General features: G+C 38.0%; 1 protein-coding gene across 2 annotated transcripts in view; it reads right to left on the bottom strand.

The window, feature by feature from the left end:
- The window catches only part of PCSK5 (proprotein convertase subtilisin/kexin type 5), a 222,349-nt gene that overhangs the window by 175,924 nt on the left and 20,220 nt on the right, over window positions 1-26,205 (bottom strand). For both annotated transcript variants that reach the window (XM_074533214.1, XM_074533213.1), the window contains exons 2-3: window positions 23,562-23,666; window positions 993-1,106 (exon numbers count right to left, since the gene is read on the bottom strand). In XM_074533214.1, the coding sequence (XP_074389315.1) occupies window positions 993-1,106; window positions 23,562-23,666 (219 nt within the window). The remainder of the gene's footprint in view (window positions 1-992; window positions 1,107-23,561; window positions 23,667-26,205) is intronic.

Below are 26,205 nucleotides of genomic sequence, written 5' to 3'. Positions count from 1 at the left end.
ATAGGGACTGCTATCTTCATGATAAAATTAGAGGCAACTGCTGTAATTATCTATTATCAGAGCACCTGTCCTATGAAGAAAGACTGAGAGAATTAAGCTTGTTTTTCCTGGGAAGGTTCCAGGGAGACCTTACTGCAGCCTTTCAATATTTGTAGGGGAATCACTAAGAAAAATGAGGACAAACTTTTTAGCAGCACCTGTTGCTATAGGACAAGGGGCAATGGCTTTAAACCAAAAGAGGGTTGATTCAGGTTAGATATAAGGAAGAAATTGTTTACAAGAAGAGTTGTAAAATGCTGGACTGGGTAACCCAGAGATCTGGTAGGTGCCCTATCATTGGAAACATTCAAGATCAGGTCGAATGTGGCTCTGAGCAACTTGATCTAGCTTAAGATGCTCCTGCTCATTGAAAGGTGGGTTGGACTAGAAGGCCTTTAAAGGTCTCTTTCATCCCAAACCATTCTGTAATGCTAAGGTTTTCACCTGGCAAAAATGAAGATGTTTATCAAAACATCATAAGTACAAAGTTTCTCTCCAGACTTTAACTGTGATTTTATTAGGGAAAAAAAAAACCCCAAACTTTTTTTTTTGAAAAATACAACTTCTGTCAGACAGGAAATGAATGGTCAGTGCTGGTGGATTTCTTCTGTTTCAGGGTAAAATACATTTATGTTGAGTACAGTGAATTATGTATTAAATACAAGTGGGTTCTCACACTTGTTCTTCCATTCTCATTGCTTATTTATCCTCAAGTAAGTAAGATATCTTTCCATAGGAATAATTAATGAATAAATGCATCAGTAAATGCTTCCTACTGCACGGCTCACCACAAATTCTTTTTAATACTCCTAAGGAGTTAACAGACTTTTATTAGCTACATAATAATCCCCAAATCTGCTTTTTCTGAACATACTCTTCCTCCTCTTTTCATAATATCAAACCAGACAACTAAACATTAGCATGAAACAGTCAATGACCCTACATGTACTTACCATGTACCACATGCTTGGCCACTTGGGATCATTGAAATAAGTGGATTGGGTACCACCAGGTTTATAATCCCTCTTTATCCTTCTTTTAACCACCTGCTGTTGTATCCACTCCACCTGCCAACCAGGAAAACATACGGAGAATGTTACAGTTCTGTGGAGATTATCAAGATATGTGCAAAAACTTCGGATTGTTCTCATTACCACACTCCAAGGCATATTTCGTATTAAAGAGTTCATTTTGGCAGTAGAAATTGTGCAGATCATCTTGAAATACTGTTCACTAAGGAATACATTCAATTTAGCCAGCATTACAAATCTACCCAAACAATTGCTTAAATACCCTGCTAGAAGGACTTCATCGGGTATTACCTTTTAAATACTATTATTTTTCCAATTTTTCTTTCCCAGATTGACTCTTCTCTTGAATTTTTAAAAACTCCTACACAAAATCTAACAGCATATTACAATGAAGAATTAAGTGCATTTCTAAAAGGATGAGTTTGGTTTTATTTCTATCTTTCTCTTCCAGAAAACAAAAACATTAAAAATACATTCAAAAGTTTTGCTTTTAGACCAATATCTAAATCATCTTCACCACTCAGAGAGAAAAAACTCCCCCCTGAATTAAACTTCATTTTAAGTAAAGTGTCGAGATTGTCTCAGAGAGGCACTCTGGAATTTTATTTTACACTACGCACTCCCTGTGAGAAATAGGATACTGGATACTGAGCAACAGCGTGATACTGAGCAAGAGCTCTAATTAAAACAAACACAAAAATGAGCTAGAAACAGGAAAAGAAATTTAGGGGTTAAAAATCTGGAAGTTATTTTTGTGTGTCTGACACCTCTTCAAAGATTCATGACACATCCAAAGGAAGGCAACACCAAAAGTGACATCAGCCTTAGATCAGAGGGGACTCTGCAGCTATTTCTGTATTAGCTATTCTAAAAGGGAGTTAGTTTCAATAAATGTCAATAATATTAACTAACCACAGAAAAAGCCCATGCTATATTCACATACATCTAGCAGCTTATATATTTATGCTGAATTGTTTCAAGGGATATATCTACAAAAATTAATTCACATCTCTCCAAGTAAGACAGTCGTCTTCTCCTAGCAGCCAATTTGCACCTTTTATTTGCGATGCTTGAATATCTGTGTATGCACACAAACATAAAAATATATCAAAGAAGTTACTTTCAGCTCACATATTTGTCACTGGTCAGAGACAGTATTAATATTTTTCTTTAGCAGGCTAATTTCTGTGCTGTGCATTCACAGCGGAACTTCAAATCCTTAGGTAGACATACCATAGCATTCTGGCCTCTACTTCTTGGTCAGAAAAACATGGAGAAAGCCATGTCTGAATTTGTCCAGAGAGGATTCTTACAACAGTCCTTATAGAGACTGGATGGTTTTCATGGTTTTCTTCATAAGGAAGAAATGAAATTTTCTCCTTCCCAAGAACTAACTTCAGAATCAAAAGTATTCTTCTAGAGGCTAAATTATGCAGTCTAAGAACACAGACTGTTGGGTAGAACTGTGTTAATAGAGAAACTCGTTTCTCTATTAAATCTTCTAGGAACAATCATTAGTTGCTTTCTGGTTCTATGAGAATGGAGAAATTTGACAGTGTTTCTCTCTTGCTGATTGTCCCCTCTTCCAATACCATTTGAAATTCCCCACAACATGACAAGAGCTAACTGCTCCCTTCAGATCTGACTGGATCCAGGTGCCCTATGCAAGAGGTGACAGCTAATTGGTCTCAGGCTGTTGGATGTAACAGAGACTGGAGGCCTGTAGGGTACACAAAGCATGTCTGAGCAAAGGCCAAAGAAAGTCAAAGCAAAAGACTTTGGTAGGCACTAAGTCTAATGGCTGCTTTAAGCTGGGATCAACAAGACTCTCTAACTACCTCTCACCTCCATGAAAAAGACTGATTTCTAATAATGAACTGAATAATGAACCCTGCTCTCCTGACTTTTGCTGCTAATATATGCTTTCTTTTCCAGACCCTCACAACAGCAGCTTGTTGATCTTCAAAACTTCTCTTTTTTCAGGTAGCCCATGCCTACCAACACATAAAAAAACAAAGAGACTGGCATCTTATGTACTGTTTAGTCTCTGACTCCCCACCTGCCTGGACTGCCACAGACAATGGGATTTACTCCTTCCATTACTATTACTTAGTCATTATTAACAAAAAAGCTTCAACAGGTCTGAAAAATCAACCATTCCTTTCAGGGCTTACACAGATCCACTTTCCAAGTCTCATTATGAGATTTGGGTCTCAGTGCTAGAAACATGTTCAGCTGACTGAGGTCTAAAGCTTCTATGCTGCAAGAATATTTACTGTTATCTTGATTTGCCCTTTGCTGAAGGGATTAACCACATGAATATGTTAACCACGCTGAGAAAGTTATAAGTCAACAAATTTCAACATTTTACAGGCCAAAACCACACAGAGCACACCACGCCACACTTGGTAACTTCTATCTTGAGGCTGCAGGGAGGAATTAAATCTACCACAAACAGAATCTAAGGATCTGATAGTGCTGCAGAAGTGTCCAAAAAGACAAACCAATGAGACAGACTCAGCTGAAGTGGATTTAGATCTGCCTTTAGTTTAGATGCATGAACTGCATCTAAACTAAAGGCAGATCTAAATCCACTGCTGCCTTTAGTTTAGATGCATGAACATTAATGAAAGAACTCACCAACACTACTATTGCCTAGAGGAGCCATAAATCAGAGACCCAGGACATCTAATTTGACATCAGGGACTCTCACATGTCAAGGCTTCTATAGGAACTACAATGAGCAACTGTGAGAAGTTTTGGAAAAACACCCTTACTTTTTAATGGAGCCAAAGAAGTAAACATATTCCTGAAGCCTGCGCAACACACAGGTTAAAGAAGAACTTCATCAACCTAATGCCATTTCCATATGGATAAAATGAAAGGAGTTTTCCTGACTAGACAAACTCTTAGCCAAACTCTCTATTCATTCACTGCAACATTGTCTCCATTGATTACTGCCTATTCAGTGACAAATATCTGCTGATCAATAAAAAGTTTTAAATATAAAGGCAGCATAGTACTGGTGAAGACTGGTGTATGCATACATATGCATACATTGCTGCCTCAAAAAAAGCCCAAATAATTTCTTTTCTCCATTTATTTCAGAAAATATTATGGGGAATACTATCAGTCCAAGCAATCATAAACATTGCAGCACTGCATACTTCCAGTTTATATATACCTATATAAACTGGAATATACATCATTTGACACATAAAGATTATTCAGTATACATATATGCATGTGTTTGTACAAGATTTTGTATCAACTGAGCTGATCTGCAAGCCTGCAGTATAGTAGGTGGTTATATTTTAGTGAAATATAGGTAAATATTTTTTTGTATTTTCTCCACTAGCTTTTAACAAAAGACTCTCTCTTGCAGGGCATGACCCTGTTACATGCTGGAATTTGCCCATAGTTCCTATTTCCTCAGCTCCAGCAAAATTAGGGGAAACATATGAAACAGTAATTTTGCAGAAGGACTGCGCAGCTTGTATGATCAGACTCAAACCCAGTAAAAGAAACAAAACTTGTCTTACCACAAGACTTAATGATAATTTTATGTATGCACAGAATTGCTCTAAGTAAAATAGCTGTTTAATTTCATACAAATAAAGATATGGGCAAACGACACATTCACCTAAGGATGCCTATGGGAAGGTAGTGCAGGTAGCTCTTTAATGATGGCAGGCAAATGTCTAGATGGAATAGACTACAGAACATTTCAGCTGTAATGGAGGTACACTGATCATCTAGTCCAACTGCCTGATCAATTCAGGGATGAACAGAAGTTAAAGCACAGTATTGAGGGCCTTGTCCAAATGTGTCTTAAACACTGACAGGCCTGGGGCATCCAGCATGTCTCTAGGAAGACTGATCTCTTTGATCAACCTCTTGGTACAAAAATGCCTCCTGAAGTCCAGTGTGAACTTCCATAGAACTATTCCCACATTCCCCATCACCGATACCAGGAAGAAGAGACCAGCATCTCCCTCTCTCCAGCCCCTCCTCAGGAAGCAGTACAGGGCAATGAGGCTGCTTCTGAGTCTCCTTTTCTTCAAACTAGACGAACCTAGTGTAAACCATTAGGACTCATTTTGTATAGTACAGGTAACCACATCAGTGAAAGGAGGAAGTCAAACTAACCACTCTCAGTCAGTGACCATGCACTGCTATGAGGGAGACAGTGCAGGATGTTAGACAGAGTAACCTGAAACATCCCACATGCCTGATCACAGTCCTAATTATAGCTCTGCCTGAAAGGTGTTTAGCAAATCCCTTATGTTGAGATCTGCTGATGAATTGTTTTTATTCTCAGGTTATATTGATACAACCTTTTAGAACTTAATTTAAACATCACTGAAGACAATATACTCATCTGACAAGGCAATGCATACAATTTTGTTTACCAAAAATATCACTGCCACCTAAATGGAATAGTTTACTCTACATTGTACAATCACTAGGTTATATTAATGAAAACAAGGTCAAGACTCAAAAGTTATATTATTATTGTAACACATATTACCTTTGAGTATTTTATGGGTATTCATCCACAAATTACTGTAGAATGCCTGGGATATTTTGGATTTGTTTGATCCTGTATGAAAGGAGCTCATTTACATAAAAATAATATTTCTGGAGTAATTAATTATACAGATTCTCATTTCTTGCCAAAAGGGGAATCTATGCAAACAATGAAGTTCATTTTAACATTTCCGTAAAGTCACACTTACTGAGAAGTAACAAAAGACATTTTCCCATTGACCTGAGCCTCAAAAGTTCCATTTTCTAAGTGTCTAGAAATCAAAGCCAAGCCAGACTGGAGACCAAACTATTTTTAAAAATCACCCTTTTCAGTCTCCTCAATTCAGCACTCATAGTATTGTTTTGTGTGTGATCCAGCTCTTCTTCACAGACCTGCATGGAATACTGCTATGGCAATAAAACGATCTGAGCTAATTCAAGCACTCTTTTTCTCTTTAAGTGACATTCATTTGAAATGAAATGTTATCTCTTAATGAAATGAATCAAAACTACTTTCTACCATTTTTAGCCTCATTGATTCAATAGAATTCTTGGGGAAAAAACCCCATGTAGGTATGCTGCACTAAGACCTCTCTTACCTAGAGCTCTAACTGTGAAAATAAAATATGATAAATGAAAAAAACCTTACATGGTAGGGGAAAGAACCCACCAATTTATCAAAGCAGCATGATTTTTCACATACAAACTTGGTTGAGAAAGATAATTTTTTCAAACATACCATGACAGGGTCTGCTTATACAAACATTTCAGAATTATTAAAAATGTGTCAATTCTAATATGTGAAAATGCCACTACTATACAGCAGAAGTTACAGGCAAGCTGAAGGTGTATTCCTTCCCATTTTGAAGAAAAACATGCTTGGGGTGAAAAGTTTTCTAATTCTGAAGTAAGTTACAAATTTCATACCAGAATCTGTGACTTTTATGACAAAATTCAATGCGAAGGTGTGGATCTAGAGTCTGTGAAAAAGAGATCCTTCAGGTGCCACTCCTAATTGAAACTGTAACTGTAACCCTTGTACTGCCACCTTCACCTCCATCTGTCCTACACCTGTAAGAAGAAACTGTAAATTCCTCCTCAGATAACAAGGTAGGAGGTGCCACAGGAACACTACAGATTAAAGAGAAAAAGAGAGAGAACACCCACACAGAGCACATGGAAGGTAATGCCCAGTAAACAGATCAAGAGGGGCTACCTCATCCCATGGAGAACCGGCTCTGAACAGCAATGCAGCAGTCACTCGGAGTTTGTCTGCAGACAGACTGCTCCGGGCAATCTCCCTCCCGGTCAGACAGCCTCATGCTGCATCTGCCACACTTCACTCTTTACTTGCCTAAGGATCCTCAACACTCCTACACGTGAGTTCTGAAAGACCCTGCTACAAAAGGACAGAATTGAGGATAGCACACTCTGAGACAAAATATGAGACTGTGCTATTCTGTCCCAGAATAGGCCATAGGAAAAAAACAGCTCCAACAGTTACAGTGTACCTCCATTACAGCTGAAATGTTCTGTAGTCTATTCCAGCTAGACATTTGCCTGCCATCCAGAGGGACACTGGCAGAGTTGTGAGATGAGCAAGACCAAGTGTGAGGTCCTGCACCTGGGTCAGGGTAATCCTAAACCTCAATACAGGTTAAATGAGTGGATTGAGAGCAGCTTTGCATATGGGTGGATGAAAAACTGGAGATGAGCCAGCAACTCACACTCACATCCCAAAAAGCCAACTGTATGCTGGGCTATATCAGAAGATACTTCTCTACCCTCTGGAGTGCTGCATCCACCTCTGGGGTCCCCAGCATAAGACAGGCAGAGGAAGGCCATGAAGATCGTCAGATGGCTGGGAACCTCTGCTATGAGGAAGAGCTGAGACAGCTGGGATTGTTTAGCCTAGAAAAGGTGTTTGGGGAGATCTTATTTCAACCTTCCTGCTCTTGAGGGGGACCTATGGGAAGGAAAGGAAGGTCTCACAGTGTAGTGATAGGATGTGGGGTAATGATTTAAACAGAAAGAGTGTAGATTTCGATGGGATATTAGGTAATGTGAATGTTCTTTACTCAGAGGGTGGTAAGGTACTGAACAGGTTGCCCAGAGAAGCTGTGGATGCCCCCATCCATGGAAGTGTTCAAGGCCATGTTGGATTGGACTCGTTGGATTGGACTGAGCAGCCTGGTCAAGTGAAAGGTGTTCTTGCCTATGGCAGGAGAGTTGGAACGAGATGATCTTTAATATCCTTTCCAACCCAAATGATTCTATGATTCTATGTTTCTAATAAAACAAATTAGCATCTTAGTTGTCCTGTCATTAAGTTTTCTGTGCTACCAGCTCTACTTTAGTGTATCATTTGACAACATTCTGTTTTTCCATTTCACCATGTAATGAAAACAAAAGGTCAATGACTTAGGGTAAAGTGAGGATGACATATTAATATCCAAGGGCCACACCTAGGTTATTGAACAAGAGATACAAGCCATTACTCAGGAGTGCAGGAAAGATGATGAAGACTATTAACACACCTCTTGCTAACCATGTTCAGTCACAAAGTGAGACCCTCAAAAATTTGACTTCTCATCCTAAAAAGAATTTTGTGTCATTTTTTGATCACAATTAAAACCCCAGCTATCTTCTTAGCCTATTATTCTTCGACTCACAATAGCAACGGCCCCTTTTCACCATAAAAATAGATGAAGATAATTGGTAAAGTAGATGTTGACATATGTCAAGACCATGGAAAATTACTGCAGATACCATTTCACAAATGTAGGGGTCTAAAGTTAGATAAAAAGTTATTGACTCCAGCAGTGCTATATGATGCATTCTTGCTAATAAAGAAACTGTTTCTTCAGCAAAGGTCAATGACAATGCACAATCAAAGCAGTTGGCAAAATTATGTTACAGATTCTGAAAAAAAACCAAGATAAAATTAGAAACAGATGTTAATATAGGCAGAGCAGAAACCAAAAAAGCAGAGAAGAAAAGACACCAGATAATCCTTGAAATTACCACTTAACTCCAAAGAAACACATCTTGTGCAACAGCAGCGTCTTCCATGGACCAAGGCTGAAATTCAATGCACATTTTTCCACCTCATAGCCACAGAAAAGCCAGTCAGTCCTGATATGACTTAAGTGGTTTTATCTGCTTTGCCATGTATTTGTGATCAATTGTAGCAGTATAGCCATAGTTCCACATCCATGAGTTGCAAGAATCCACAGCTATGGATTTTAATGGGACTGAAGTGTTCTTCAACCCATACATATCAGCCTAAAACTATGTGGAAAAAGTCTTCTTCCTTTATGAATAAGACTGTAGAGGAATAAATTGTGAAGAAAAAAGGGAACAACCTGGCTATTGATGAAGGAAGACAGGCTCTGTACTGAGGTAATTTAATAGCAGCCAGAGCTGCTGGGAAAGACAAAAGCATCACACTCAAACTCAGAAGAAGCTGAGCATATCTGCTGCTAGCAAGGATCTCTGAATGACTGGAAAGCCAGAGAAAAATCTGAAGCAAAAGGACTCACGTTTTCTCTCCTTGGGGAAGTCTTGACAAGTTTTCTACTTGCAGACACAGTTGTAGTAACTGATGATGAACGTGGCTACAGCCACGGCCCAACCTCCACCCTTCTAGTGTATTGTACCACAGCTGACCATAAAGGAGCTCAAAATTACAGGATTGAAATCAAACAGCAGCCTTGTGGGAGAGCTGAGGACAAATTTCAGGGAGTCTGGGCTCCTGGACAGTGGCTTCCAGCAGCACCAGCCCCAGATGTCATAAGCAAAGAACAAGCATCTAAAGCAGTTGGGGATGTTTCCCTTCCTGAGATCTGAAGTGGCCTAACCAGCCTGGATGCTCTGATTCTGTTTCTAAAATAACTCAGCCTTAGAATAGTGAGGAAAAGTCTTTAGAGCAAGACCTTAAAAGCAACTTCTATATTTATACAAGGTAGTTTATATTTTTTAGCCATAGGTCAGACACTTCACCTTGGAACGACTCAAGACCTACACGCTCATGATTCTGAACACAATTTTAAGAGAACTCTAATTGATAGGTCTGTTTGATACAGTACCTAAAGCTCTGCTAACACCATTGAATACAATCAATATTAGTATCTAGAAATACCTAGTTGTGGGATAATGTAACCATCTTTTCACCATTTCCATACAGTGGGAGGATTCGTATTAGTATCACTCTGAATGTAAACTTTCATGTCACAACTCCCTAAAACTTCATGTTCTTAATAAACTAAAAGGCTGATCCAGTGCCCACTAGAGGATACAACTTTGAGTTCTCTAAACTTCATTACCTTTGGAATCTAACATCAGGCATCCTAGACAGCTGAAATATCTTGGATTTCACGTCTGTATTACTGTAGCAATTATTTTATATATTAAAAACACCTGTTGAAATTTCTGATGTGGTATTTTTCTTTTCTTAGGTTAGTCCTTCAACTCATGTCATAAATCATTTAAGTCCTTCAGACATCTGCGTGCGCCTACTTTAGGGTGACTTTAACTCATTTTGTTACATCTTAGGAAGACAAATCTCTACCACAGGGTTAAATTCAAATGTCAAAAATAGCAGTGTAATTCCAAAAGTGTTGATTCAGTCAAGAGTTTCCCATGGTTTCAACTGTCATTTAGGAAATTCACTGAAAGTTAGCAAGACAGTAAAAGTATTCCATAATTAAGCGATATGTAATATCCATCAGTGGTGTACTGGACTTAAAGTAAATACACCTCCTGAGTAGACTGTTCACTGACCAAAACCCCCTTAATAGAATGTAAGGAAGTATCACAAATAACCTATTTCCAGCACTTTCGCTTAATGTTGTTTTGTCACATAAGTCTGACATGGAAAAATTCAGTCACGGAACATATAGTAAATATCAAATTAAGCCATTTTCTGATCAGAGTACTTTAAACCACAGAAAAACTTGATTCCATTTGGGTTTATTTGATTGTGTCTGTCTTGCTATTTTCTATTCTAAATCATAGGAAAAGGATAAAGTATTTTTTTCCAAGCTGACCCTGTTTATCGCATATACTTAGAAGTAGTATTTAAAATTCAGAATTGAGCCAAAGTGCTTATACTAAGCTTCGGTTTTAGAGTTTTGCTGCGTTTTACACTTAATGGAAGTATCAGTGGCACATTTTACAGCACCCCATTTCCCTAGTTCCTTGGCATTTCAGATGCCTTTGTAGTACTTGATTATGCTCTTATTTAAAATCATGGAACCATAATGCTGAAGAGAGTCTTGAAATAATCAAGTCCAACCATCTACCACTATCACTGCATTCAACATTAAATCATGTCCTTTAGTGTCATATCCAGAGGGCTTATGACTCTGGGATATGGTATATCCAGGGATGGTGACTCTACTTTCCTGGGCTGTCTGCTCCAATGCTTTACAAACCTTTCCATATTTTCTTTTTTTAAAATATGTAATCTAAACCTCCTTTGGCATGACTTGAGACCATTTCCTCTCATCCTGTTATTTGTTACCTGGGGGAAAAGCCCAACCCTCAGTTTACTACAGCTTCCTTTCTTGTAGTTATACAGAACAGTAAGATCTTTAGTCTGTTTTTCTGCCAGCTAAACAACCCCAGCTCCCTCAGCTGCTCCTTATATGACCTACTCTCTAAAGCTTTCACCAGCTTCATTGTCCATCTTGGGACTTGCTCCAGCACCTCAGTGTCTCTACAAAAGTGAAGGACCCAGAACTGAACACAGGATTTGGGTATGGCCTCACCAGTTACCTCCCTGGTCTTGCTGGCCACACAGTTCTTGATAGAAACCAAGGACGCCACTGGCCTTGGCCACCAAGGGCACACTGCTGACCAATGTTCAGCCACTGTCAAACAGCAACCCCAGATCCCTTCCTACCAGGCAGTTTTCCAACCATGCTTCCCCCAGCCTGTAGTGCTGCATTGGATTATTGTGACCCAAGGGCTGGACCCAGAACTTCACCATATTGAATCTCATACAATTGGCCTCAACCTACTGATTCAGCTGACCAGATCCCTCTGCAGAACCCTCCTACCCTCCAGCAGAACAAGACTCCTACCCAGCTTGGTGTCATCTGTGAACTTGCTGAGGGTGTACTTGATCCCTTCACTCAGGTTGTCAAGGAAGATACTAAATAGGGCTGATCCCAACACTGAGCATTGGGGAACACCACCGTTTCATGGCCACTCTGTCTCTGATCTACCAGCTCAGGTCAATGGAGGAGAATTGTTAGCAGTTACCTTTGGAACAAGCTGCCTTTATCTGCCCTGAAACTCAGTCTTACACTTGTCAGTGAACTTCACTGATATTAAAAGCTTGATTACTACCCCTCTTAAACATCATTATCAAAATGAACATCCCCATTCAAAATTAACTGCCAAAAACTACCTGTGAGAGACATGCAGCCAGCCTCCAACGAGGCCACATCTCTCAATTTCTGCATATCAGATAACAGAAAGGCTGGAGTAATGCTTGATTAACAAACTGGCTGATTACTTTCATTTAATTTAAAGCTCCAGATGAACCAGGGGTAACATCACTGTTGCAGCTTTAGGACGGTCCCTGTGCACATTCTGGCAATTGAAGTGTGTCCACAAACAGTCACTCCTAATTCACAACACTAGTCATGTTATAAATTGAGAAAAAGAAAATAAAGATTGTTATATCCACAGCTATGATTTATGCAATAAATTGCATATACTAGATCTTTTTGGTCTCCAGTCACATGACTTCCAGGGTTGCAATGTGGTGTCTACAGTCTTCACAAAATTTCTTTCATCTATGTTTACTTCATTTGATAGCAATCTCTATAGTTATTTCTACACTGTCTTTCATTAGGACAAAAGGACTTTAAATGGTCTAATATAAATGTGATTTTTTTTCATATTATTACAATATAGGAATACTCTCTATACTAATAAAACAACATTTTTCTAACAAAGATAAACTTCAAATGTACAAACGTGTATCTTTTGAAATATACAAACTGAAGTTTTGTTTGATAGAATCTCACATATGCTGCAGAAGATATATGCTTTCATGAGGGAAGACATTTCAGAAGCTGCAAAAACTGCAATGGTTTTCATAAATCTTCCCATTACTAGTACGATTTTATTTCTAATAATTCATTCAGTTCCTTTACGTGCTGGACTTTTGTTCATAAACAAACATATATTAGCATCAGGCAACAGCTTAAAAATCACTTGACTGCCTTTCCACTATTAGCCAGAACAGTGTGAAAGTTGAAAGAGATGATATGTCAGACTCCCACAACGTCAACTATTATCAAAATTCCTTCTTCAGACTACCTCTTCAAAGTGTAATTGGGCTCATAAAATGACAAACATCTTCACTGAGCAGGGCTGCAAAACTCTGCTGGTTTCCTTGATGTAAGGCAAGGAAAGTGTGTCAGTAAGGCAAGGACCCAGGAAAGAAGCCCAAATATGATGAAGACAAAAACAGATCCACAAGAAAGTGGTATTCAGATGTCTTCTTAGCTGAGGAGAAGGAAGTTTTTGAGGTCACAGTGTCCAAACCATATGCAGGTCACCAAACTGCTGTACAATATGATTCTTCAAACTCACAAATAGTTACAGGAATGTGAGCTGTCTGAAAGTTGAAGTTAAATAACTGGCCATAAAACAAAACCAGAACATTTTTAAAACTTCTGGATACTTTGTATTGCTGGCAGATTTTTAATTAAAATTGAAAAAACTTCTAAAACCTATACTCTGCATCGAATAGAAATTAATTCAGATGCCACATGACATCTAATAAAAGAGATTTGACTGGATGATCAAAATATTTCCTTTTGATCTCACAGACTATGAGTCTATTGGCATTTGCATTCTTGAGAACTAGTTTTTTAGCAACAGCCTGGAAGTCAAAAAAACTCTGGAATCCAGAAATTCTGGTTTCATTATACAAAGTTGTTATAACACAAAGTTGTTACATATAAAACACAAAGTATATATAAATACAAAGTGTGTGTGTGCGTCTGTGTGTGTGTGTGTGCCTGCGCGTGCATATATATGTATATATAAACACAAAATTGTTATAACAGCTACAGATGAAACAGTGAATTGAGTCTCAATTTAGTACAGCTACTTAAAAAGAAATTTTTAATCTGCACCATTTACAAAATAAAGTTAAACCACTATTCTGGCCTTTATGGATATTTATATATAACTTCAGTACTAATGAGAGTGCCAGCATTTACTCTCTCTCTAAATAATTTTTTTTTGAAAGGGAACAAAAAGGTCAAACAATAATGTAGGTTAAAAACAGGTTACATAAGTGATAGTCAACACACCAATGGATACAACTGCTTTAAATGGAGTACATGGAGAATGTAGGTTTTTTTTGCAATTACAAGAGAAATACAATTCCACAGAATTAAATACATAGCACTTGGTGTGCATTTGCCACATGCCAGAATTTTTATTCAACTTTTATTATAACTTCCAGCCTTGTCCGTGTTTTGAGTCAGACGCAGAAGGAGCAAAGTTGTCTGATGAAGGCTGCACACATTCAAGCAGCAGAGCTGTGAACTGGACACAGCTGCCTGGCGCCTCCTCTGAACCATTAAAACTGGTGAGGATCTGTTAAGAGTAAGCAGATCAGCCAAGGATGATAACTGGCTTTTCAGTGACATTGGCTTTTCAAAATAATCCTAAAAGAAAGGATTACAAAAAATTGGGTAGTGGGGAGATTCTTTTGCATTGTTTTGGGGAGGATGTTTTTCCAGCTCCCTTTTCCTGCCTTCAATAATCTGTGAATAACCTGTCAATAATCCCAGATATGACAAATTATCTATTGTCTCATGATTTCTTGCTGTCCACCATTTAGCATAGCTGGGTGAGATAACAAGCACTGGAACTAAATATTATGGTCTTGCCTGTCAGAAGCAGAAAGATAGATGCATAAAAGTCTTGATCCATTATGTCAGGAGTACACATTGCTGCCAGAATGTTTTCCAAGTGCAAGAGAGAGAGAAAAAAAACTTTAATTCAATTTTTTATGAATGTCCTGCAATACAGCCTGTATCATCAACATCAGAGGAAGCTGGATCTCCTCAGGAAATGGTGTGTAGAAGCTGCTTTGTTAAATTTCTATACAGTCAGTTCTGAGATGTGCCTTTCCAAAATGTGTTTTCTTCCCATTTCTCCCTCTTTCCCTGCTGATATTTTGGCATTTGGCCTCACAGGATCAGCTGCTTCCAGAATGCTGCATCTTTCCACAGTTCAAAACTAGGATCTCTTCAGTTCCTCCTCTTCTGACACTTTCTGACACCCAGCAATTTTACAGCCCAGTAGCCAAACCACCAATTTGCTGTCTTTCTTAACACTCTCAATGCAAACTGACTTTAACAACAGCTTAAGCACACTTAGTGAAACACAAGACCACTGCAGCTGTCAGAGCTGCTGTCTTCACTATCAAGCTCTTAGAACACAGATTAAAAATTAGAGGACTAACTGCCCTTGGTTTTTTTAAAAATATTTAGTTGTCCTATTATTTTTTACCTATAATTGCACTTTGCTGTTAAAAAACATAGGAGCAAGTACTGCTTTACTGGAACTGTAAAGAAACTCAAGTATTAACATCTACTAGCATCTAAGGACTGAGGATTGCAAATATCTTTTCTTTACAACCTTCTGCTTTTACATGTTTGTAACTGCTATGACGAAATTGTCTTCTTAAGGCTTTCAATTTCCCACACATATATTTACCTAAAGTGCTTTTGCCATCATTAAGGCTGAGCAAAATCCTTTAGTGCTTCCTGAATTGTGTGAGGAATGTAACACCCTTTTCCTTTTTAGGTTCCAAATGGATTTTCCTTGTGTTTCTTGTTCATGAGTTTGTTTTCAAATGGCATTTGCACTTATAAAATAACATTGCACAAGTCTGTGATCTGCCTTCATATGCATTGTAGGTCCCTCCATTAGTGGTCTCACTTTGAGTGAGGATGAGCGTTCCCAGCTTGCACAGGAGAACAAACCAGACAGATGTGCCATTAAGCAAGAAAGCATTCTGACATGAGTAGTGCAGAGAAAATCTTATCCCAGAATGGACAGAAAAGCATCTAAACTGGAGCTGGAGCAAGGTGACTTTTAAGGTCCCTTCCAACCAAACCAAGTCACCCAATTGTAACAACTCAAAGATGTCTAATTAAGTTTGCCGTTCTGCATGCTGCACATGCCTTTTGCACTCTCAGCAAAAGCAGCTGCAACCTCTACTAGTCCCTGCTCAAATCAGCTGCTAACTCTCACAGTGTGCTGCACCATACTGATGTGTATGCTGCTCAAATAACTTCTCCAGACTTTAACTCCATGATGCTAACATGTGCGATGCTAACATGTCCTCTGATGAAGCAACGGATGGACAAAATCTTTTTTCCTGTACAGTCAACTGTGCACTTATGATATCTGGACTGTTTTAACACTTATAAGGGTGGAAGGAACCAAAAGAAGTATTGATAACTAATTATCTGTATCTTAAGTACTTTAATTTTGTAAAACAAGATATCAAATGCTAAATGCAGTAACGTCTAGTAAGACGTTTTTCTGAATTTATCCATTGCTGGGATTAGCACTGCAGCTCCAGCAGTCTGCACAAGAAAATTCTAACTACTATCACGTATGAACCCTACATTTAGTTCCTAAGGTACGTAAATATGTTTTTGTTGAGGTTCCTCTAGAGACAGTGAAGGGAAACACAGTGATAGTGAAGGGAAAAGTACAAGACATTTTTCCCCACTTTTCCCCCAAATTCAAGAGGTATGTTACATTTAGAATCTTCACCTTACTATATGAACATAGCATTGCATTACATCAACTTTCAGAAGTATTTGTTCCCTACACAGCAAAAGCATGCCCTGAAGGGAGTTTTCCCCCTAGTTATTCCTAAAGAATTTTTCTATATATTTTTAAGGTTCCTAAACAAGTTTCTGTAACAAGATGTAGGCTATAGTTGGAAATAATGTCACTGGTCCTAACCCCTGCTCAACACGTTTGTAGGAAATAATTTTAAAAGGAGAATTAAAAAACAGGCAGCTGTTGGACAGCTGGTCCAACATTAGGAAGAAGAGCAACCTAAAATTTGGTGTTTTCTGCACAGGGAACAGTGTTCTGTCTGTGGAGGATACAAAACCAGGGTAAGGATGAACCTTGGGTGACTGTAATCTAAAAATGAAAAGCCAATATCACATGAATATATCGGGCCTTTCCTTTTTATTCTACTGGCCAAATCCATTGCTTCTATAAGAGGAAGTATCTGTTCTTCAGCCAACAAATTTTGTCACATAATGGTAATTTCTCTTTATTTACAATAGGTAGAAACATTTAATGAAGTTAATTGTAGCACTAGTGAGACAGGTTTATTTCTGAAGAACAAAAGCTTTTTTAATGTCTAACTAATAGCTGATTTGCTGTTTGAAAAAAAATAGTCATTGAAGCTTCCTAGTGGAATTACCTTTTAATGTTTTCTACTAGAAGCACCAAAATGGCCAGCAGGAATTCAGTGTAATAGTTTTAGAAGAGGAAAATATTCACTGTTGGGGAACATGGAAGTTTTTATTGAAATATATTACTGCATTCAGTTACCTACACTTAGATTTCCCTTTCATCATGATTTCACATGATTTCATCATGATTTCATCAGTTGTTGGCATCTGCCTCAAAGGAGCTCTGACCCCTCAATATATCTAATTTCAAGTACATTAAAAAGAAGTATTAGATTAGATTCCATTTTTTCACTTGTCATGTCATTTTACAAAACTCCTTGGCAATTAAAATCTCATTGTTACCTTCTGGAAAAGAATTGCAGATTAGTTGAGGGGTTTTAACTTGCTGACTTCCTAATTAATGCAGCAAATGAGGAATTAAATCCTCCTCTCCCACCTATTGGAAAAAACGAAAACATTATTTTGCAGGATTCTAGTCTTTAATTATTTTCATATAATTAATTTCTTAAGATAGTAAAGAGATGAGGAAGGAACCTGATAAAACTCAGGATGGCAAGGAGAAGGGTCAGGATTTTTACCAGGGTTCTTTTTGAGAAAGAAACAACACTCTGGTCCAGCACCAGGTTTCTGTGATGTTGCAAAAATCTGATAAAAAGGGTGAGGCACTGAACATATTGTGTTGCTGCAGAACCCACCTGGAGTGCTGCATTCAACTCTGGGGTCCTTAGTACAGGAAGACTTGCTGGGATTGAGCCCAGAGAAGGGCAGCAAAATGGTTTGTGAGCTGAGGTACCTCTTCTATTTGGAAAGGCTTAGAGAGGTGAGGCTGTATATCCTCAGGAAAAGAAGCCTCCAGTGAGACCTTATTGAGGCTTTTCAGTGTGTGTAGGGGACAAAAAAGATGGGGACAAACTTTTTAGGAGGTCTTGTTGCTACAGGACAAGGAGAAATCTTTTTAAACAGAAAGGGGGTTGATTCAGACTAGATATAAGGAAGAAATTGTTTACAATGAGAGTGGTGAAACCCTGGATCAAGTTGTCGAGAGAGAATAGGCAGATGTCCCATCCCTTGAAACATTCAAGGTCAGGACAAACAGAGCTCTGAGCAACCTGATCTAGTTTAAGATGTCCCTGCTCATTGCAGGCAGGTTGGACTAGATGACTTCCAAAAAGTTTCTTCCAACTCGAACCATTACAGAATTCTGTGAAAAGGGAAACACCTGCTACAAAATGCAGCTCCTTTATTGCTATACTCACTGGGATTTATCTCCATCTTTATTCTAGATCCAGGTGCATTCTGAACTGCTGAATAGTCATTACTGAGTGATGATTAAAAACAAGTGTGATGCAGCGTCATCACGCAAAACATATTCTTGATTCCTGCTGAAGCAACACTTATTTCCCAGGGATGAATATAGTTTGAACTAAAACTAACATGACATTCACCCCTATAAGTACAGGTTTTAATTACCATAAAGAAAACACACAAACAACCAAATAATACAAAATTTACAGCACAATGAACAGTTAGAATAACTAGCAGGATCTACTAGAATTCTAATCAGTGAACAGCAACTTCATATTTCAAAAAGCCCTAAAAAAAAGTCCTAGTTGTAGGACTATTTGCTCATGTTTACGTGAAACTAATTAATACTCCAGAAGCAGGTGACATAGAGAGATACTGCAATTTCCTCTGATTCATTGTGATTCAGTTCATGCTTTAACTCACCCAGTAAAAGGCTCTTTGAAAACAGCCAAACCTATTCTTGATTTTTACCAAGTTAAAGATGTAAGGATTGCTCATGTACAACCTTTTTCAAGTAATTAATTACAGGGACCCCAGTGGTAAATATTGGATTATTTAAGAACTTAATTAAACTTCCAGTCAAACTCTGAACATGAAAAGAGCATGACGGTTCCTATTATTTTGCAACCATGTAGCATCTTACTGATTCTTGGTCCCTATGTGTTTGTACATTTTATGGCTAACCATGCAGACATCAGTAACTTACCTGGTCCCACTTTTTAACTGTTGTGTTATCCTGTATGTCTAACAAAATCTTTTTGTTCACTAAGGTTTAACAACTAACTACCACCTTACCCATAACAACAGTCTCATCTAATTTCTCCAAGCTTCAAATCCATGGTGAAGGCTTCAAAAGCCCCAGGTTACTCATGGCTACTACAGCTCTGCTTCCCTTTGCAATCTCATGAACATAACCGTTCTACCAATAATAAGGACAGGCTTCTGGCATTACTTTCCTATCCTCTGAAAACAGCCCATATCATTTGTGAAATCAAAGAAATTATGCTTGCCAGCATTTTGCATGCTGGTACCATGAGTTCTGTTTATCTTGATTTGGCAAAGATAAGGCTTTCTCCTCCATCATACTCCTACACTCTGTGTGGAGTTAGATCAGGCTGCATAAAATATTAGTGTCTGTGAGTAATGTTTTCCCAGGTATTCTGATTCTGGCATACAGCTTACAGAGGCATGACAGTACTGCAAAATTGGGCTCAAGCAGAGTATCTTCCTTATGTAAAGGTAGCCTTATTTCTTATTTCAATAAGACTGTAAATCTTTCTCGTCCTATCTTGTGTAGTCTTTATGTTTTTATGACCCATCAAACAGAATTCAAACCCCAAATAAACCTACCCAAAATTCATTAAAATTAGAAAAATATGAGATGCCATCTTAGTGGAGATTGATAAAGATGCACTATGCTCCAAAGCTGGCTGATGTCATAGTTAACAGGAAAACAAATTATTAATTCCCTGATTTTTAGCATTACTGTGGGCCAGATGTCTTTTTCAGATCTCTGTTGTGATGGGAGACTCTGGGGACCTCATGAGAAAAACAAAACAATAATATACTCAAATATCTATTTGAGTATATTATCAATCTTTTATCTGCCATCTATTGCCTTAAGAACAGTCATCTCCTAGGATTATTTATGCTACCAATTCTTTGGGATATTTTTTGCCATATGAATCACAAATTTGATTATCACAGCTCTTCACTAAAAACTCTTCATTTTATGTAACAGTTCAAAATAAAAAGATAAATAAAATAAAATTCCACCTGTGCTGTCTATTTAATTTGCATGTACTATTGTCATGCATACACACTTCAACTCTCACATTTCATTGGAATTGCAATCTCTTTACTAATAGAAAAGCTCCACCTGATTTCCCTTATTGTTTTTATTGATGAAAAGTCTGGCCTTCAGACTGCAGTTTCAATCTTTGCTTAAAGTATTTCCCACTTTGTGACTCTTGATTTCACTACTGCAGCAAACCCAGAGGCATGCCTCAGCTCTTCCTTCTCAGTCCTAGAAATGCTGTAATAGTCTGGTTTCAGTAGATTGTCTACCATCAATACACTCAACTATTTAATAGCTGAATTAGAGCTTCCTGATACCTTTCAACTATGTACTTATTCTGTGCATCTTCCCACTTATCTTTTGCTCCTACTCCTATTGTTTCATTCATTGTAGTATCACCAAAATAACTCTGCAGATCAAACTGTGAAGCTAAAAAAAGCTTTTGATGCGTGGTGTGGTGCTCTCATTGACGCCTGCCAAAGGCCAACCACAAACAGCACATCTGGCTGGGGAGACCAGAAACCTCTGTTGATAGATTTCATTCAGTTGGCTTTGGTGTCTCCTTTAAATCCACAGACTTCTTCCACTTCAGTGTTTTCCCATTAGGACATGCAGAACACCACATAACTATTCACTGGCTGAGAAAGATGATGAGAAAAAAGCCACATTTCAAATTTTCTCCATTACAATCTATGTTAAGGGAATTAAAGCCTTTCTCATTCATCTTTTCCTAAAATTGTTTAATCTTTTTCTTCGCTAAATGACAACACACAGCACTGCAAGGTAAGGATGTGGATGACAATTAACAAAACTGTGTTATACTGCATATCCTTTACCTTTTCATCTCAATACAGATGATATGAGGTTAATACAGGCTAACGCTGGGGAAAGTGTCAAAATGTGCAACCCACGTCTTCAGTTTATCACAGAATCACAAAAGGCTGATAAACACCTCAAAGATCACCAAGTCCAACCTTTGATCAACCCCCATCTTGTTAACTAGGCCACAGCACTATGTGCCACATCCCAGTTATTATGTTCCCTGTTGCATTTATTCATATTGTTTATAACAGTATCAAGAGGCTTTTCCAGAAGAAGAAAATCAAACGAAAGATTTTTAAAACAATTCATTAATTTAAATCCACAAAAACAAGATTTTCTATTAGTTCTACATCTTTCATTGTGCATTCACACAATGACATCAAACACTATCCATTAAAATAATTCAGAAATACCAAAATTCATCATTTCTTCCATTATATGCAGGCTATTTACATAACAAATGTCTACTCAATCAGAATCCCATCCTTAAAAATTTTGTAAAGGAACAAATTAATGATCCATGTTTGATGCAACACAGAACAGGCTAATTCCACGTACATGTAAAAGGGAGAGCTTTTTCAGCATTAAGTTAATTACCATTAAATTATTTGTAAAGTAAACAAACCTCAGTGTTTCTTTGTTCCCAAATAGTCACGCTGACTAATCTGCAGCAAATATTTGCATTAGATACCATTCCACTCATAAATACAGTAGTGTGCAGTACTTGCAAATTCTCACAGCAATGCAATGTGCCTGATATATAATATTACACCTTTTGTTTTAAAAGAACTAGCTTATATAGAGTAGTTAACTTGCCAGTCTGCTTTAATAATCATTAAATGTTATACACACTGAGGACAAAGTTGCCTTTATGCTACAAATACAAGTCCATTTACTGACATGTCCACGGCCACATAAGAGTTCCCAAACCTCGGTTCAGTGAAGCAGTCACAAAGTGAATCATAAAAACACTTCTTGCCAGATCTAGTTACTAGAACATCAGCTTCTCTTTGGGTACAGAATCATAAACAGGGTTGGGTACCTTGTACAACCCTCACTAGAACTTCTCAATATTGAAGTGATAGATAATGGTTCGGAAATTTAGAAAGTCTATACCAAAAGCAGCACAGATTGAAGACAAGACCTAAACAGCATAATAAACAAACGATCATTTTGATTTTCTGCTGTGTTCTGCCTCAGAGTCTCTCACTATTCTAGCCAAAGTAGTCTAGACTGCCTGCCAGAGGTGCAGATAGAGTATCTGGAAGCTGGGTGTAACATCACCGTTTACAGTGGTACATGCATGCAACTCCTGCATTGGTGTGTTAATTGCTCCACCTTTGCGCATATGGAAAGAGCATGGACTGATGCAGATGTGAACACTTACTCTTCCTTTTGCATTTTTACCTATACTTACCCTCAGGGTAGTATAAAAGGGTATACAGTATACTGAGGGCTTATGCTAACCCTCAGTATACACTGCTCAGCAGAGCCGCTGGTGCTCTCAAAGGGTTAAGCAGTTCAGGCCTATCAACAGAGCATTGAGCACAGTTTTTTTGTGTACATTCCTAGTATTGTCCCATCCTCAAGAGGAACTTCAGACCTAAACACAGTTTTCCAGATGGCAGAAGTATTCTTCTATGATGCTCAATTTGTACAGTGCTCAAACTCTTTCACCAGTAACTTTTACTTCTCATAAATGATTTGTTGAGTAAAACCTGACAAACCCTTCACTGAGAACATTCATCATCCAATAATTTAAAAAAGCTTGACTCTGTTATTACCACACCAGGGGCCTGGGGGTTTGTTGGCAAGACTTCATTGCATGAACAGCATAAAAAAGCTAATGGGATCCTCAACAAACTTTTTTCCTAAAAGAAAACCAGAGGCACTACAATTCTGCAGTCAGTGAATAAGCTACTAATCACTGAAACTAAAGAATTCAAACAAAAGTGTGTTGTGGGTAGGATACATGAAGATATTATATTTAACTATAAACCAGTAATTAAATTGCGTTGACAGCTACCTATTATAGTGCATGCTACAAAAAAAGGCACCATTTTTCATGCAGATCTTAAAATTAAGATCAGTTAAACTACCAAAAGGACCACAGAAAAGAGTACTCCTTTTAATCCCTTGTAGACCAAGTCCAGAAGAAGACAAGAAAAAAAGCAAGATAAACTTTCCTCTGAACAGTGTACTATCCCACATTGCCCATTTTTATTTTTAAAGCTGGTTGCTTCACAGAAGAAATCTGCAGACATAGATCTTATGTGTGTGGTTTTGCAGAGAAGCACAGTAATTAGTGCATTATCAAAATTCAAGTACTCATCTAGGAACAATCGTGCACTTTCTGTTCCAAGAATAGCATATACTTAATAGCATGGTATCTTCTTCACTTTGTTTTAATGAGAAGTAGAACCTTAGAAAACAGATAGGGTAATTCTTGTAATGCTATATGCCATTCAGGTGAATGTCCTCTGGTACAGTATTTCATATAAAAAATGCAAAGGCTTTTTCCTCAGACACATGCATGGATTTTCTTACCTTTGGTTCCATTGAAATGAAGCTGTGGGTACCTCTACTTGAGAGAACTGACCTTTTAATTGTTTTACTATGGTAGAAGTGGTAGTAGTCCTTCAATGTTCCAATCTGTAAGAGCAGAAAAGAAAAAAAGGAATGGAAGACTTAATTTAATGAAACTGGTTTCCTGTTTTTCATTTTGGAAAGTCTATAAATTATGCAATTTCCTCTGAGCTGAAATGTTACTTGAACCCACTGATCATCTTTCAAAAGAAGGACATATGATATGAAGTAAATGAAGTATCCTCGAGGCAGTAACTGCACAACCAAAGATTATAACTGAGCTGCTTAGTCTGGCTATATCTACCTTTTCAATGTTTAATTTATATGCAGTACTTCAGGTAATTCTATATCAATCTATATCCAAACTTGTCCTCAAACAGCAAGTATAAAAATCATTAAATGGCATTCCATTTAGTTTGCTTAACGAAATGTACTGTAAAACACACTAGACTTGGTTACTTACATAATTAAACTATAAAAAGGACATTCACAGCATTGGACTACACAACAGGAATAGTTTTCATGTTCTATCAAATGAGAGCAAAAAGTACAATAAAGAAAGATGGAAATAGTAACTTCATAGGATAATATGCAAATTTCAAATGGTGCAATAAAAATGCTTCTTACTCATCCCTTCAGTACGCAATAGAAATACAAATACTGAAGTGACATGGCATTCACAATTTGAAAAATAAATCTTCCTTTCCACAGTCATCAATATGTCTGCTTTCATTTTTCATTTTTAACTTGAAACTTCAGTTTCACTCACCTACAAATATTCAAGCTCCTTGTCTTTGGGAGAATGTCCCTCCAGCTCATTTGGAATTTTACCTACTAGCACACTGCAAATCTTGTAAGATATTTCCTAATTTATTTTCAAGTTCCTCAATGATGAGCAAAAAAGGGACAATTGAGACTACGGTAATTTCAAGTTAAAACTCAGTGACTTCATGAAACAAGCTTGGCTTTCCAAATAGAGCTAAATGATATCACCAATGAGGATGGAGCAACACTTGAAAACTTTCACCTTAAAAAACCCCTCAGATTTCTTAATTTGCATCTGTAAGAATACACATGGAGGAAACTTGAGAGCTCAGCAGTAAAGACTTGAAGAGAACTGGAAGTAAGTCGCTCACAAATTCCAAGAATATTTAGAATATTAGAAAACAAAAATCTTGGGAAAATTTGAAAGTAGACTACAAAGAAAAAACTGACATTGATAGAAAAAAGCAACAATTTAAATTAATTCACTTAACAGAGAAAACTGGATCTAGGATATTAACACCAGTCTGTGTGGGTGGTCCATCAATATCTTTATTTTGGAGGAGTAACTTATGTCTAGTGTAACAAAAATACCAAAACATTCCGTTAAATCAATTTAGTTTATCATAAATTAAATAGGAATTGGTTTGTCTAAGACTAATGACTATATCAGTAGTAGAGTAATTTTCATACTGCCTCCTCTCTGAAAGGCAATTCCAGCTGAACTGGCACACCTCCACAACACAAGTGAGCTCAGTTGTAATGAACTGGGTTACATCTGGCTGGTGGCCAGTCAACAGTCCTGCTCCTCAGGGCTCAGTCCTAGGACCAGCTCTGTTCAATATATTTAACAACAATCTGGATATAGGATTTAAATGCTCCATTAGCATGTTTGCTGATGATACCAAACTGGGAGCTGCTGTTGATCCTCTTGAGAGACTAAAGGCCTTGCAGATGCATCTGGATAGATCAGAGCTATGATTAATGGGACGAAATTTAAAGCTGAAATGCTGGATTCTGCACTGGGGATTAAGTAACACCAGGACAAGTGTAAAATGGGAGTGAAGTGGCTGGAGCACAGCCCTGCAGACAGCAACCTATGGATGCTGGCTGATATGAAGCTAAGTGTGAGTCAGCCATGTATGTGCGCAACCACGAGGCCAAACTGCAGTACCTGGAGTACCTCAAATACTGCATAACCAGCCAGACAAAGGAGGTGGTTATCTCATCATACTCAGCGTTGGTAAGCCTCATGTAGAGTACTCTCTGCAGGTCTGGACCCCACAATTTAAGAAGGACGTAAAGGTCCTTGAATGCGTCCAGAGGAGGCCAACAAAGCTGGGGAATAGCCTGGAAGGCATAGCTTGTTAAGTGGGGCTGAGCACTTTGGCCTGGCGAATAGTAGGCTGAGGTGTAACTCCATTGCTCTATACAGCTTCCTGAGGAGGGGACAAGGAGATGAAGTTGCTGATCTCTTCCCACAAGGATTCAGGGATGTGTCAGAATGGTTCAGAATGGCATCAAAGGAGGTTCACACTGAACTTTCTTTACCAAGAGGAGAGTCAAACAGGCTTTTTGGGAAGGCTGTGAATGCCCCAAGCCTCTCAGTATTTATGAGGCATTTGGAAAATGTCCTTAATAATGGGCTGGAACTGTTGGTCAACCCTGAATTTGTCAACTAGATGAGCACTGTAGATCCCTTCCAATTCTATTCTATCCTATTCTATTCTCTTCTACTCTGTTCTACTCCATTACTTTTGACTACAGCAACTAAAGTTTATTCTGATTTTAAAAGCCTTTAGCACAGTCCACTAGCATCATGTTACTGTTGAACTCTTTCTAC

The sequence above is a fragment of the Zonotrichia albicollis genome, chromosome Z, assembly GCF_047830755.1.
Source record: "Zonotrichia albicollis isolate bZonAlb1 chromosome Z, bZonAlb1.hap1, whole genome shotgun sequence".
Lineage (NCBI taxonomy): Eukaryota > Metazoa > Chordata > Aves > Passeriformes > Passerellidae > Zonotrichia > Zonotrichia albicollis.
Note: the sequence above shows the minus strand (reverse complement) of the source record. Positions and strands in the feature narration are given on the sequence as shown.